The 15,941-nt window shown below is 48.9% G+C and overlaps 1 protein-coding gene across 6 annotated transcripts in view; it reads right to left on the bottom strand.

The window, feature by feature from the left end:
• The window catches only part of zdhhc1 (zDHHC palmitoyltransferase 1), a 50,405-nt gene that overhangs the window by 6,315 nt on the left and 28,149 nt on the right, over nt 1-15,941 (bottom strand). For all 6 annotated transcript variants that reach the window (XM_090221988.1, XM_090221990.1, XM_090221986.1 and 3 more), the window contains 3 exons: nt 8,325-8,416; nt 2,193-2,301; nt 977-1,079 (listed from right to left, as the gene is read on the bottom strand). In XM_090221988.1, the coding sequence (XP_090078114.1) occupies nt 977-1,079; nt 2,193-2,301; nt 8,325-8,416 (304 nt within the window). The remainder of the gene's footprint in view (nt 1-976; nt 1,080-2,192; nt 2,302-8,324; nt 8,417-15,941) is intronic.

Here is a 15,941-nt window from a genome sequence, read left to right as displayed (position 1 = left end):
TTAGGGTTAGAGGTTAGGGTTAGAGGTTAGGGTTATAGTTAGGGTTAGAGGTTAGGGTTATAGTTAGGGTTAGGGTTAGAGGTTAGGGTTAGAGGTTAGGGTTATAGTTAGGGTTAGAGGTTAGGGTTAGTGTTAGGGTTAGAGGTTAGTGTTAGGGTTAGAGGTTAGTGTTAGGGTTAGAGGTTAGGGTTATAGTTAGGGTTAGTGTTAGGGTTAGAGGTTAGTGTTAGGGTTAGAGGTTAGTGTTAGGGTTAGAGGTTAGGGTTATAGTTAGAGGTTAGGGGTTAGGGTTAGAGTTAGGGTTATGGAAAATAGGATTTTGAATGGAAATCTATTTTAGGTCCCACAAGGATAGTAAAACCGACAGAGTGTGTGGTTCTGTAGTGTTGAAGGCTGGGGCTTTGTGTGTGTGTGGTTCTGTAGTGTTGAAGGCCGGGCTTTGTGTGTGTGGTCTCACCAGGTCCTGTAGTGTTGGAGGCCGGGCTTTGTGTGTGTGTGGTTCTGTAGTGTTGAAGGCCGGGGCTTTGTGTGTGTGGTTCTGTAGTGTTGAAGGCCGGGGCTTTGTGTGTGTGGTTCTGTAGTGTTGAAGGCCGGGGCTTTGTTTGTGTGGTCTCACCAGGTTCTGTAGTGTTGAAGGCCGGGGCTTTGTGTGTGTGTGGTTCTGTAGTGTTGAAGGCTGGGGCTTTGTGTGTGTGGTCTCACCAGGTTCTGTAGTGTTGAAGGCTGGGGCTTTGTGTGTGTGGTCTCACCAGGTTCTGTAGTGTTGAAGGCCGGGGCTTTGTGTGTGTGGTCTCACCAGGTTCTGTAGTGTTGAAGGCCGGGGCTTTGTGTGTGTGGTCTCACCAGGTTCTGTAGTGTTGAAGGTCGGGGCTTTGTGTGTGTGGTCTCACCAGGTTCTGTAGTGTTGAAGGCCGGGGCTTTGTGTGTGTGTGGTTCTGTAGTGTTGAAGGCCGGGGCTTTGTGTGTGTGGTCTCACCAGGTTCTGTAGTGTTGAAGGCTGGGTCTCTGTTGCTGCTGGTCTCAGTGGAACGGTCGTTGATCACCTCCGCTGGCACTTTGTGGACTTTCTTCTTTTTCTTCTGCAAACACACGGGAGACCAGGAAGCATCTTTCAACACACACATGGTTCACATGAAGGTCAGAGACCAGGAAGCATCTTTCAACACACACATGGTTCACATGAAGGTCAGAGACCAGGAAGCATCTTTCAACACACACACATGGTTCACATGAAGGTCAGAGACCAGGAAGCATCATTCAACACACACATGGTTCACATGAAGGTCAGAGACCAGGAAGCATCTTTCAACACACACATGGTTCACATGAAGGTCAGAGACCAGGAAGCATCTTTCAACACACACATGGTTCACATGAAGGTCAGAGACCAGGAAGCATCATTCAACACACACATGGTTCACATGAAGGTCAGAGACCAGGAAGCATCTTTCAACACACACATGGTTCACATGAAGGTCAGAGACCAGGAAGCATCTTTCAACACACACATGGTTCACATGAAGGTCAGAGACCAGGAAGCATCATTCAACACACACATGGTTCACATGAAGGTCAGAGACCAGGAAGCATCATTCAACACACACATGGTTCACATGAAGGTCAGAATGAAGGATGTTGGTTATAGCTTTGGTTCCATGATTGCCTTCATTTCTTACCCTTGTTTATGTGTTCTCTCACACATTTTGTGTGTGTGTGTGTGTGTGTGTACCTGGATGTGTTTTCTTGGTGCAGCTCTGTGCTCGGTAGAGACGGTGTGTGTGTGTGTGTGTGTGTGTGTGTGTGTGTGTGTGTGTGTGTGTATGTGTGTGTATGTGTGTGTGTGTGTACCTGGATGTGTTTCCGTGGTGCAGCTCTGTGCTCAGTGGAGACGGTGTGTGTGTGTGTGTGTGTGTGTGTGTGTGTGTGTGTGTGTACCTGGATGTGTTTCCGTGGTGCAGCTCTGTGCTCAGTAGAGACGGTGTGTGTGTGTGTGTGTGTGTGTGTGTGTGTACCTGGATGTGTTTCCTTGGTGCAGCTCTGTGCTCAGTGGAGACGGTGTGGGTGTGTGTGTGTGTGTGTGTGTGTGTGTGTGTGTGTGTGTGTGTGTGTGTGTGTACCTGGATGTGTTTCCGTGGTGCAGCTCTGTGCTCAGTGGAGACGGTGTGTGTGTGTGTGTGTGTGTGTGTGTGTACCTGGACGTGTTTCCGTGGTGCAGCTCTGTGCTCAGTAGAGACGGTGTGTAACTGCTCCTCTTCAACCATCCTGCTGGATGAACTATGAACTCTGCCGTTGCCATAGTACCTGACCCGCAACACACAACACAGACAGGAAGTTACAACACCCACTACAACAGTCACCTCTCACTGTGCCTTAGTTACAACACCCACTACAACAGTCACCTCTCACTGTGCCTTAGTTACAACAGTCACCTTTCACTGTACCTTAGTTACAACACCCACTACAACAGTCACCTCTCACTGTGCCTTAGTTACAACACCCACTACAACAGTCACCTCTCACTGTGCCTTAGTTACAACACCCACTACAACAGTCACCTCTCACTGTGCCTTAGTTACAACACCCACTACAACAGTCACCTCTCACTGTGCCTTAGTTACAACACCCACTACAACAGTCACCTCTCACTGTGCCTTAGTTACAACAGTCACCTTTCACTGTGCCTTAGTTACAACACCTACTACAACAGTCAGTCACCTCTCACTGTGCCTTAGTTACAACACCCACTACAACAGTCACCTCTCACTGTGCCTTAGTTACAACACCCACTACAACAGTCACCTCTCACTGTGCCTTAGTTACAACAGTCACCTTTCACTGTGCCTTAGTTACAACACCTACTACAACAGTCACCTCTCACTGTGCCTTAGTTACAACAGTCACCTGACACTGTGCCTTAGTTACAACACCCACTACAACAGTCCCCTCTCACTGTGCCTTAGTTACAACACCCACTACAACAGTCAACTCTCACTGTGCCTTAGTTACAACACCCACTACAACAGTCACCTCTCACTGTGCCTTAGTTACAACAGTCACCTCTCACTGTGCCTTAGTTACAACACCCACTACAACAGTCACCTCTCACTGTAACTTAGTTACAACACCCACTACAACAGTCACCTCTCACTGTGCCTTAGTTACAACAGTCACCTCTCACTGTAACTTAGTTACAACACCCACTACAACAGTCACCTCTCACTGTGCCTTAGTTACAACACCCACTACAACAGTCACCTCTCACTGTGCCTTAGTTACAACACCCACTACAACAGTCACCTCTCACTGTGCCTTAGTTACAACACCCACTACAACAGTCACCTCTCACTGTGCCTTAGTTACAACACCCACTACAACAGTCACCTCTCACTGTAACTTAGTTACAACACCCACTACAACAGTCACCTCTCACTGTGCCTTAGTTACAACACCCACTACAACAGTCACCTGACACTGTGCCTTAGTTACAACAGTCACCTCTCACGGCCAACTGTGTGAAGGACAGAGACAACGTAAAAGCCCGGGCGAGTTAGCAGTTTGACAACAGGCTTTTTAATGTAGATTTGGCCGGTTTTAAGTGAACAAAATGGCCAATCCTATTCTAAAATGTCTCCCATGTCCCAAAACATTTTCCCTCCAGCCAGGTTTGGCCAGTAGTAACTCTGTCAGGGACCCCTCTGAGTCTGTTGTCCTCTTAGCTGTGGCTGGCTGGTCTTTGTTTAGTCTATTTTAGAAGACTGTGTTAGCTGCACCTTCCCAGCTTATTGAGCTTTTAATGTAGCTAGCTAAGTGACTGGAGCACGGCTCCAACCATGCAAATCAAGAATGTTGTGGTTAAAGCACTCAGGTTCCCATTCTGTTAGCATAGCAGCGGTAGGAACACATTCTGTTAGCGTAGCAGCGGTAGGAACACATTCTGTTAGCGTAGCAGCGGTAGGAACACATTCTGTTAGCGTAGCAGCGGTAGGAACACATTCTATTAGCGTAGCAACGGTAGGTACACATTCTGTTAGCGTAGCAGCGGTAGGAACACATTCTGTTAGCGTAGCAGCGGTAGGAACACATTCTGTTAGCATAGCAGCGGTTGGAACACATTCTGTTAGCATAGCAGCGGTTGGAACACATTCTGTTAGCATAGCAGCGGTAGGAACACATTCTGTTAGCATAGCAGCGGTTGGAACACATTCTGTTAGCATAGCAGCGGTAGGAACACATTCTGTTAGCATAGCAGCGGTAGGAACACAACACATTCTGTTAGCATAGCAGCGGTAGGAACACAACACATTCTGTTAGCATAGCAGCGGTAGGAACACAACACATTCTGTTAGCATAGCAGCGGTAGGAACAAAAAACATTCTGAGACAGAGAGAGAGAGAGATATTATGGAACTGTCAAACAACACTAATTGTATTAGTCACCATGACACATCACCCAAACCTCATATACAACCAGATCTGTTGTCTGTCCCACTAGTGTCGGTCCAAACCTCATAAAACCAGTTCTGTTGTCTGTCCCACTAGAGTCGGTCCAAACCTCATATACAACCAGATCTGTTGTCTGTCCCACTAGTGTCGGTCCAAACCTCATATACAACCAGATCCTGTTGTCTGTCCCACTAGTGTCGGTCCAAACCTCATATACAACCAGATCTGTTGTCTGTCCCACTAGTGTCGGTCCAAACCTCATACAACCAGTTCTGTTGTCTGTCCCACTAGAGTCTGTCCAAACCTCATATACAACCAGTTCTGTTGTCTCTCCCACTAGTGTCGGTCCAAACCTCATACAACCAGTTCTGTTGTCTGTCCCACTAGTGTCGGTCCAAACCTCATAAAACCAGTTCTGTTGTCTGTCCCACTAGTGTCGGTCCAAACCTCATATACAACCAGTTCTGTTGTCTGTCCCACTAGTGTCGGTCCAAACCTCATATACAACCAGATTCTGTTGTCTGTCCCACTAGTGTCGGTCCAAACCTCATAAAACCAGTTCTGTTGTCTGTCCCACTAGTGTCGGTCCAAACCTCATATACAACCAGTTCTGTTGTCTGTCCCACTAGTGTCGGTCCAAACCTCATATACAACCAGATCTGTTGTCTGTCCCACTAGAGTCACCCAAACCTCATATACAACCAGATCCTGTTGTCTGTCCCACTAGTGTCGGTCCAAACCTCATAAAACCAGTTCTGTTGTCTGTCCCACTAGAGTCACCCAAACCTCATATACAACCAGATCCTGTTGTCTGTCCCACTAGTGTCGGTCCAAACCTCATAAAACCAGATCCTGTTGTCTGTCCCACTAGTGTCGGTCCAAACCTCATAAAACCAGATCCTGTTGTCTGTCCCACTAGTGTCGGTCCAAACCTCATATAAAACCAGATCCTGTTGTCTGTCCCACTAGTGTCGGTCCAAACCTCATACAACCAGTTCTGTTGTCTGTCCCACTAGTGTCGGTCCAAACCTCATACAACCAGTTCTGTTGTCTGTCCCACTAGTGTCGGTCCAAACCTCATAAAACCAGTTCTGTTGTCTGTCCCACTAGTGTCGGTCCAAACCTCATATACAACCAGATCTGTTGTCTGTCCCACTAGTGTCGGTCCAAACCTCATATACAACCAGTTCTGTTGTCTGTCCCACTAGTGTCGGTCCAAACCTCATATACAACCAGATCTGTTGTCTGTCCCACTAGTGTCGGTCCAAACCTCATATAAAACCAGATCCTGTTGTCTGTCCCACTAGTGTCGGTCCAAACCTCATATAAAACCAGATCCTGTTGTCTGTCCCACTAGTGTCGGTCCAAACCTCATATACAACCAGATCTGTTGTCTGTCCCACTAGTGTCGGTCCAAACCTCATATACAACCAGATCCTGTTGTCTGTCCCACTAGTGTCGGTCCAAACCTCATAAAACCAGTTCTGTTGTCTGTCCCACTAGTGTCGGTCCAAACCTCATATACAACCAGATCTGTTGTCTGTCCCACTAGTGTCGGTCCAAACCTCATATACAACCAGTTCTGTTGTCTGTCCCACTAGTGTCGGTCCAAACCTCATATACAACCAGATCTGTTGTCTGTCCCACTAGTGTCGGTCCAAACCTCATATACAACCAGTTCTGTTGTCTGTCCCACTAGTGTCGGTCCAAACCTCATATACAACCAGTTCTGTTGTTTGTCCCACTAGTGTCGGTCCAAACCTCATATACAACCAGATCTGTTGTCTGTCCCACTAGTGTCGGTCCAAACCTCATATAAAACCAGATCCTGTTGTCTGTCCCACTAGTGTCGGTCCAAACCTCATATACAACCAGATCTGTTGTCTGTCCAAACCTCATATACAACCAGTTCTGTTGTCTGTCCCACTAGTGTCGGTCCAAACCTCATATACAACCAGATCCTGTTGTCTGTCCCACTAGTGTCGGTCCAAACCTCATATACAACCAGATCCTGTTGTCTGTCCCACTAGTGTCGGTCCAAACCTCATATACAACCAGATCTGTTGTCTGTCCCACTAGTGTCGGTCCAAACCTCATATACAACCAGTTCTGTTGTCTGTCCCACTAGTGTCGGTCCAAACCTCATATACAACCAGATCCTGTTGTCTGTCCCACTAGTGTCGGTCCAAACCTCATATAAAACCAGATCCTGTTGTCTGTCCCACTAGTGTCGGTCCAAACCTCATAAAACCAGATCTGTTGTCTGTCCCACTAGTGTCGGTCCAAACCTCATATACAACCAGATCCTGTTGTCTGTCCCACTAGTGTCGGTCCAAACCTCATATACAACCAGATCCTGTTGTCTGTCCCACTAGTGTCGGTCCAAACCTCATACAACCAGTTCTGTTGTCTGTCCCACTAGTGTCGGTCCAAACCTCATAAAACCAGATCCTGTTGTCTGTCCCACTAGTGTCGGTCCAAACCTCATACAACCAGTTCTGTTGTCTGTCCCACTAGTGTCGGTCCAAACCTCATATAAAACCAGATCCTGTTGTCTGTCCCACTAGTGTCGGTCCAAACCTCATAAAACCAGATCTGTTGTCTGTCCCACTAGTGTCGGTCCAAACCTCATATACAACCAGATCCTGTTGTCTGTCCCACTAGTGTCGGTCCAAACCTCATATACAACCAGATCCTGTTGTCTGTCCCACTAGTGTCGGTCCAAACCTCATACAACCAGTTCTGTTGTCTGTCCCACTAGTGTCGGTCCAAACCTCATAAAACCAGATCCTGTTGTCTGTCCCACTAGTGTCGGTCCAAACCTCATACAACCAGTTCTGTTGTCTGTCCCACTAGTGTCGGTCCAAACCTCATATACAACCAGATCCTGTTGTCTGTCCCACTAGTGTCGGTCCAAACCTCATAAAACCAGTTCTGTTGTCTGTCCCACTAGTGTCGGTCCAAACCTCATATACAACCAGTTCTGTTGTCTGTCCCACTAGTGTCGGTCCAAACCTCATATACAACCAGTTCTGTTGTCTGTCCCACTAGTGTCGGTCCAAACCTCATATACAACCAGTTCTGTTGTCTGTCCCACTAGTGTCGGTCCAAACCTCATATACAACCAGATCCTGTTGTCTGTCCCACTAGTGTCGGTCCAAACCTCATAAAACCAGATCCTGTTGTCTGTCCCACTAGTGTCGGTCCAAACCTCATAAAACCAGATCTGTTGTCTGTCCCACTAGTGTCGGTCCAAACCTCATAAAACCAGATCTGTTGTCTGTCCCACTAGTGTCGGTCCAAACCTCATATACAACCAGTTCTGTTGTCTGTCCCACTAGTGTCGGTCCAAACCTCATAAAACCAGATCTGTTGTCTGTCCCACTAGTGTCGGTCCAAACCTCATAAAACCAGATCTGTTGTCTCTCCCACTAGTGTCGGTCCAAACCTCATAAAACCAGTTCAGTACAACTGACATCATCCCGTGGGTTTGGACTAAAACAACATATCAACAGATTTTACAAGCCAGCTAAAGGGGAACATCCCACTAAATAGCCATTAAAGTGTGTATTCTTTAACGAGGTTAACGGGCAGATTTACAGATACTACTAAACAAACTAAAGGCTGTCCAAGGCACCGGAGGGACTGAGGCGTGTGGATGAGCAGCCAGTAAAAGGAGGACATTACCATTCAGCACCGCCACTAGGGTTGTCACATTCTGGTAACTTTCCCCAAATTCTCAGGTTTTCTAGAAAATCTGTGTCAGGAGGGAATACGCAGGAAATTCAGAAGTCCTCCACGCAGGAAAACCAGCAGGGGAATTATGGGAAAGTTAGTGGAATTTTGCAACTTTAACCACAAGTGAACAGAATGACAACTCACTCTAGCCCCCCCCGCGCTGCAGCCATGGTGGTAGGATCCTCCACCTCCATCTCAGGGTTGGTATAGCCCAGAGTCCCTGAGTAGTTTACATCCTGAGAGAGAGAAAAATAGGTAGGGAGAGTTAAAGAGAAGGAGAGAGAGAGAAAGAGAGAGAGGTAGGGAGAAGGAGAGAGAGAAAGAGGTAGAGAGAGGTAGGGAGAAGAAGAGAGAGAGAAGGAGAGAGAGAGAGAGAGGTAGGGAGAAGAATAGAGAGAAGGAGAGAGAGAGAGATAGGTGTAGGGAGAAAGAGAAAGAGGTAGAGAGAGTTAAAGAGAGAGAGAGAGGGGGGGGGGGAGAGAGAGAGAAAGTGAGAGAGGGATTATGGAGTGAAATGGCTAAATGAGGGCATCACTGACTGGACAGAGTCCAGAAGGAACTGAAGAGACCTGAGCCAGTCCAGATGGAACAGACAGACAGCACCCTGTAGTGATGGAATGAACAGACAGACAGACAGACAGACAGACAGGGTTAGGGTGAGGCGAGGTTTCAGTGAGATGGTTAGGGTCTGGGTGAGGTGAGGTTTCAGTGAGGTGGTTAGAGTCTGGGTGAGGTTTCAGTGAGGTGGTTAGGGTCTGGTGAGGATTCAGTGAGATGGTTGGAGTCTGGGTGAGGTTTCACTGAGCCTCAGGGCTCAGCTTGGGATTGGTTATGAGGAATCCTTGTGGTTTTGTCAGCCTGCTGTGAGTTATAGGAGAGCACTGTGTTTTATAAGGTGGGTTATAGTTCGGTTAGAAAGAGAGCCTATGTCCCAAATACAACCCTATTCCCTATATAGTGGTACTACTATAGACCAGAGCCCTACTCCCTATATAGTGGTACTACTATAGACCAGAGCCCTATTCCCTATATAGTGGTACTACTATAGACCAGAGCCCTATTCCCTATATAGTGCACTACTTTAGACCAGAGCCCTATTCCCTATATAGGGCACTACTTTCAACCAGAGCCCTATATAGTGCACTACATTCAACCAGAGCCTTATTCCCTATATAGGGCACTACTTTCAACCAGAGCCCTATTCCCTATATAGTGCACTACTTTCAACCAGAGCCTTATTCCCTATATAGGGCACTACTTTCAACCAGAGCCCTATTCCCTATATATAGTGCACTACTTTCAACCAGAGCCTTATTCCCTATATAGGGCACTACTTTCAACCAGAGCCCATGTGGACTGGGCCGGGGCCAGAGCTGTGGTTTGATGGGACTACTGTGTGTGTGTGTTGCACGGCGGGTTTCTTTGTGAGTGTGCCAGGTGCAGCTGGTGGGTAGATGTCCGTCCCGTCAGCTGCTGGGTTTTGGTCACAGCCAGACAACCCAGGCCAAGCTTAACAGAGCGTCACCATGGTTACCCAAACCCAGCATGCAGCCCAGACTGGGAGAGCAGCCAACGATCACAGGGCAGGGAGGTGTGTGTGTGTGTGTGTGTGTGTGTGTGTGTGTGTGTGTGTGTGTGTGTATGTAAGGACTTGTAAGTCTGCATTTGACGGCGTAATTGTGGACGGGTGTGTCTGTGTGAAGTCAGAGTCAGTAATTATATCAGGACAGGTGTGAAACCAGGGTCAGTAACTATCAGGACAGGTGTGAAGTCAGGGTCAGTAACTATCAGGACAGGTGTAAAGTCAGAGTCAGTAATTATATCAGGACAGGTATAAAGCCAGGGTCAGTAACTATCAGGACAGGTGTGAAGCCAGGGTCAGTAATTATATCAGCGCAGGTGTGAAGTCAGGGTCAGTAACTGTCAGGACAGGTGTGAAACCAGGGTCAGTAACTATCTGGACAGGTGTGAAGTCAGGGTCAGTAACTGTCAGGACAGGTATGAAGCCAGGGTCAGTAACTATAAGGACAGGTATGAAGCCAGGGTCAGTAACTGTCAGGACAGGTGTGAAACCAGGGTCAGTAACTATCAGGACAGGTATGAAGCCAGAGTCAGTAATTATATCAGGACAGGTGTGAAGTCAGAGTCAGTAATTATATCAGGACAGGTGTGAAGCCAGAGTCAGTAACTATCAGGACAGGTGTGAAGCCAGGGTCAGTAACTATCAGGACAGGTGTGAAGCCAGGGTACGTAACTGTCAGGACAGGTGTGAAACCAGGGTCAGTAACTATCAGGACAGGTATGAAGCCAGGGTCAGTAACTATCAGGACAGGTGTAAGTCAGGGTCCGTAACTATCAGGACAGGTATGAAGCCAGGGTCAGTAACTATCAGGACAGGTATAAAGCCAGGGTCAGTAACTATCAGGACAGGTATAAAGCCAGGGTCAGTAACTATCAGGACAGGTATAAAGCCAGGGTCAGTAACTATCAGGACATGTGTGAAGTCAGGGTCAGTAATTATATCATGACAGGTGTGAAGCCAGGGTCAGTATTATATCAGGACAGGTGTGAAGTCAGGGTCAGTAACTATCAGGACAGGTATGAAGCCAGGGTCAGTAACTATCAGGACAGGTATAAAGCCAGGGTCAGTAACTATCAGGGCAGGTGTGAAGTCAGGGTCAGTAATTATACCAGGACAGGTGTAAAGTCAGGGTCAGTAACTATCAGGACAGGTGTGAAACCAGGGTCAGTAACTATCAGGACAGGTGTGAAGCCAGGGTCAGTAACTGTCAGGACAGGTGTGAAACCAGGGTCAGTAACTATCAGGACAGGTATGAAGCCAGGGTCAGTAACTATCAGGACAGGTATGAAGCCAGGGTCAGTAACTATCAGGACAGGTATGAAGCCAGGGTCAGTAACTATCAGGACAGGTATGAAGCCAGTCAGCCGGGAGGCCGAGGGAGGCCAGTATGTACCACTGTCCTAGTGGTGTAGTCAGCCGAGGGAGGTCAGTATGTACCACTGTCCTAGTGGTGTAGTCAGCCGAGGGAGGTCAGTATGTACCACTGTCCTAGTGGTGTAGTCAGCCGAGGGAGGTCAGTATGTACCACTGTCCTAGTGGTGTAGTCAGACGAGGGAGGTCAGTATGTACCACTGTCATAGTAATGTAGTCAGACGAGGGAGGTCAGTATGTACTACTATCCTAGTGGTGTAGTCAGCCGAGGGAGGCCAGTATGTACCACTATCCTAGTGGTGTAGTCAGCCGGGAGGACGAGGGAGGTCAGTATGTACTACTATCCTAGTGGTGTAGTCAGCCGGGAGGCCGAGGGAGGTCAGTGTGTACCACAATCCTAGTAGTGTAGTCAGCCGAGGGAGGTCAGTATGTACTACTATCCTAGTGGTGTAGTCAGCCGAGGGAGGCCAGTATGTACCACTATCCTAGTGGTGTAGTCAGCCGAGGGAGGTCAGTATGTACCACTGTCCTAGTGGTGTAGTCAGCCGAGGGAGGTCAGTATGTACCACTGTCCTAGTGGTGTAGTCAGCCGAGGGAGGTCAGTATGTACCACTGTCCTAGTGGTGTAGTCAGCCGAGGGAGGTCAGTATGTACCACTATCCTAGTGGTGTAGTCAGCCGAGGGAGGCCAGTATGTACCACTATCCTAGTGGTGTAGTCAGCCGAGGGAGGTCAGTATGTACCACTGTCCTAGTGGTGTAGTCAGCCGAGGGGGGTCAGTATGTTCTACTGTCCTAGTGGTGTAGTCAGCCGAGGGAGGCCAGTGTGTACCACTATCCTAGTGGTGTAGTCAGCCGAGGGAGGTCAGCATGTACTACCTTCCTAGTGGTGTAGTCAGCCGGGAGGCCGAGGGAGGTCAGTATGTACCACTATCCTAGTAGTGTAGTCAGCCGAGGGAGGTCAGTATGTACCACTATCCTAGTAGTGTAGTCAGCCGAGGGAGGTCAGTATGTACCACTGTCCTAGTGGTGTAGTCAGACGAGGGAGGTCAGTATGTACCACTATCCTAGTAGTGTAGTCAGCCGAGGGAGGTCAGTATGTACCACTATCCTAGTAGTGTAGTCAGCCGAGGGAGACGGTATGTACCACTATCCTAGTGGTGTAGTCAGCTGAGGGAGGCCAGTATGTACAACTATCCTAGTGGTGTAGTCAGCCGAGGGAGGTCAGTATGTTATACTGTCCTAGTGGTGTAGTCAGCCGAGGGAGGCCAGTGTGTACCACTATCCTAGTGGTGTAGTCAGCCGAGGGAGGTCAGTATGTTCTACTGTCCTAGTGGTGTAGTCAGCCGAGGGAGGCCAGTGTGTACCACTATCCTAGTGGTGTCGTCAGCCGAGGGAGGTCAGCATGTACTACTGTCCTAGTGGTGTAGTCAGCCGGGAGGCCGAGGGAGGTCAGTATGTACCACTATCCTAGTAGTGTAGTCAGCCGAGGGAGGTCAGTATGGACCACTATCCTAGTAGTGTAGTCAGCCGAGGGAGGTCAGTATGTACCACTGTCCTAGTGGTGTAGTCAGACGAGGGAGGTCAGTATGTACCACTATCCTAGTAGTGTAGTCAGACGAGGGAGGTCAGTATGTACCACTGTCCTAGTAGTGTAGTCAGACGAGGGAGGTCAGTATGTACTACTATCCTAGTGGTGTAGTCAGCCGAGGGAGGCCAGTATGTACCACTATCCTAGTGGTGTAGTCAGCCGGGAGGCCGAGGGAGGTCAGTATGTACTACTGTCCTAGTGGTGTAGTCAGCCGAGGGAGGTCAGTATGTACCACTATCCTAGTGGTGTAGTCAGCCGAGGGAGGCCAGTATGTACCACTATCCTAGTGGTGTAGTCAGCCGAGGGAGGTCAGTATGTACCACTGTCCTAGTGGTGTAGTCAGCCGAGGGGGGTCAGTATGTTCTACTGTCCTAGTGGTGTAGTCAGCCGAGGTAGGCCAGTGTGTACCACTATCCTAGTGGTGTAGTCAGCCGAGGGAGGTCAGTATGTTCTACTGTCCTAGTGGTGTAGTCAGCCGAGGGAGGCCAGTGTGTACCACTATCCTAGTGGTGTAGTCAGCCGAGGGAGGTCAGTATGTTCTACTGTCCTAGTGGTGTAGTCAGCCGAGGGAGGCCAGTGTGTACCACTATCCTAGTGGTGTAGTCAGCCGAGGGAGGTCAGCATGTACTACCTTGCTAGTGGTGTAGTCAGCCGGGAGGCCGAGGGAGGTCAGTATGTACTACTATCCTAGTGGTGTAGTCAGCCGAGGGAGGCCAGTATGTACCACTATCCTAGTGGTGTAGTCAGCCGAGGGAGGTCAGTATGTACCACTGTCCTAGTGGTGTAGTCAGCCGAGGGAGGTCAGTATGTACCACTGTCCTAGTGGTGTAGTCAGCCGAGGGAGGTCCGTATGTACCACTGTCCTAGTGGTGTAGTCAGCCGAGGGAGGTCAGTATGTACCACTATCCTAGTGGTGTAGTCAGCCGAGGGAGGCCAGTATGTACCACTATCCTAGTGGTGTAGTCAGCCGAGGGAGGTCAGTATGTACCACTGTCCTAGTGGTGTAGTCAGCCGAGGGGGGTCAGTATGTTCTACTGTCCTAGTGGTGTAGTCAGCCGAGGGAGGCCAGTGTGTACCACTATCCTAGTGGTGTAGTCAGCCGAGGGAGGTCAGCATGTACTACCTTCCTAGTGGTGTAGTCAGCCGGGAGGCCGAGGGAGGTCAGTATGTACCACTATCCTAGTAGTGTAGTCAGCCGAGGGAGGTCAGTATGTACCACTATCCTAGTAGTGTAGTCAGCCGAGGGAGGTCAGTATGTACCACTATCCTAGTAGTGTAGTCAGCCGAGGGAGGTCAGTATGTACCACTGTCCTAGTGGTGTAGTCAGACGAGGGAGGTCAGTATGTACCACTATCCTAGTAGTGTAGTCGGCCGAGGGAGGTCAGTATGTACCACTATCCTAGTAGTGTAGTCAGCCGAGGGAGACGGTATGTACCACTGTCCTAGTGGTGTTTTCTTCTCTCTCCAGTAGAGGGAGCCCTCCAGAGGAGCGCTTTAAATCACCCACGTTATCACACCCACAATAAAACACTCAGGTCGCCATGGGTTACCGTGCACAAGCTGTAAGGTCTGTGGCCGTGGCTGGGCGACCTCCCGGGCGTGTGTGTGACGATCAGTTCCCTGGCGTGTCACATGGGCTGAGGGCGAGCGTTGGCTGTAACGTGAGTGTGTTGCATGCTCTCTCTCTCTCTAAGAACGATAGATACCGTGTCCCCTTTAATAGTAGTCACCTAATCTGTTCTGCCCACGAGGAGTCAGAGAGTTCAGAGGCATTATGTTCATCCCCAATGGCACCCTATTCCCTACGTAGTGGACTAGTTCTGACCTAGAGCCCTATGAGTAGTGCACTAGTTCTGACCTAGAGCCCTATGAGTAGTGCACTAGTTCTGACCTAGAGCCCTATGAGTAGTGCACTAGTTCTGACCTAGAGCCCTATGAGTAGTGCGCTAGTTCTGACCTAGAGCCCTATGAGTAGTGCACTAGTTCTGACCTAGAGCCCTATGAGTAGTGCACTAGTTCTGACCTAGAGCCCTATGAGTAGTGCACTAGTTCTGACCTAGAGCCCTATGAGTAGTGCACTAGTTCTGACCTAGAGCCCTATGAGTAGTGCACTAGTTCTGACCTAGAGCCCTATGAGTAGTGTACTAGTTCTGACCTAGAGCCCTATGAGTAGTGCACTAGTTCTGACCTAGAGCCCTATGAGTAGTGCACTAGTTCTGACCTAGAGCCCTATGAGTAGTGCACTAGTTCTGACCTAGAGCCCTATGAGTAGTGCACTAGTTCTGACCTAGAGCCCTATGAGTAGTGCACTAGTTCTGACCTAGAGCCCTATGAGTAGTGCACTAGTTCTGACCTAGAGCCCTATGAGTAGTGCACTAGTTCTGACCTAGAGCCCTATGAGTAGTGCACTAGTTCTGACCTAGAGCCCTATGAGTAGTGCACTAGTTCTGACCTAGAGCCCTATGAGTAGTGCACTAGTTCTGACCTAGAGCCCTATGAGTAGTGCACTAGTTCTGACCTAGAGCCCTATGAGTAGTGCACTAGTTCTGACCTAGAGCCCTATGAGTAGTGCACTAGTTCTGACCTAGAGCCCTATGAGTAGTGCACTAGTTCTGACCTAGAGCCCTATGAGTAGTGCACTAGTTCTGACCTAGAGCCCTATGAGTAGTGCACTAGTTCTGACCTAGAGCCCTATGAGTAGTGCACTAGTTCTGACCTAGAGCCCTATGAGTAGTACACTAGTTCTGACCTAGAGCCCTATGAGTAGTGCACTAGTTCTGACCTAGAGCCCTATGAGTAGTGCACTAGTTCTGACCTAGAGCCCTATGAGTAGTGCACTAGTTCTGACCTAGAGCCCTATGAGTAGTGCACTAGTTCTGACCTAGAGCCCTATGAGTAGTACACTAGTTCTGACCTAGAGCCCTATGAGTAGTGCACTAGTTCTGACCTAGAGCCCTATGAGTAGTGCACTAGTTCTGACCTAGAGCCCTATGAGTAGTGCACTAGTTCTGACCTAGAGCCCTATGAGTAGTGCACTAGTTCTGACCTAGAGCCCTATGAGTAGTGCACTAGTTCTGACCTAGAGCCCTATGAGTAGTGCACTAGTTCTGACCTAGAGCCCTATGAGTAGTGCACTAGTTCTGACCTAGAGCCCTATGAGTAGTGCACTAGTTCTGACCTAGAGCCCTATGAGTAGTGCACTAGTTCTGACCTAGAGCC

This window comes from Oncorhynchus mykiss, chromosome 26 (assembly GCF_057628025.1).
Source record: "Oncorhynchus mykiss isolate SJ-2025 chromosome 26, ASM5762802v1, whole genome shotgun sequence".
Lineage (NCBI taxonomy): Eukaryota > Metazoa > Chordata > Actinopteri > Salmoniformes > Salmonidae > Oncorhynchus > Oncorhynchus mykiss.
The sequence above is the reverse complement of the archived record's forward strand: the minus strand, read 5'-3'. Positions and strand labels throughout refer to the sequence as shown.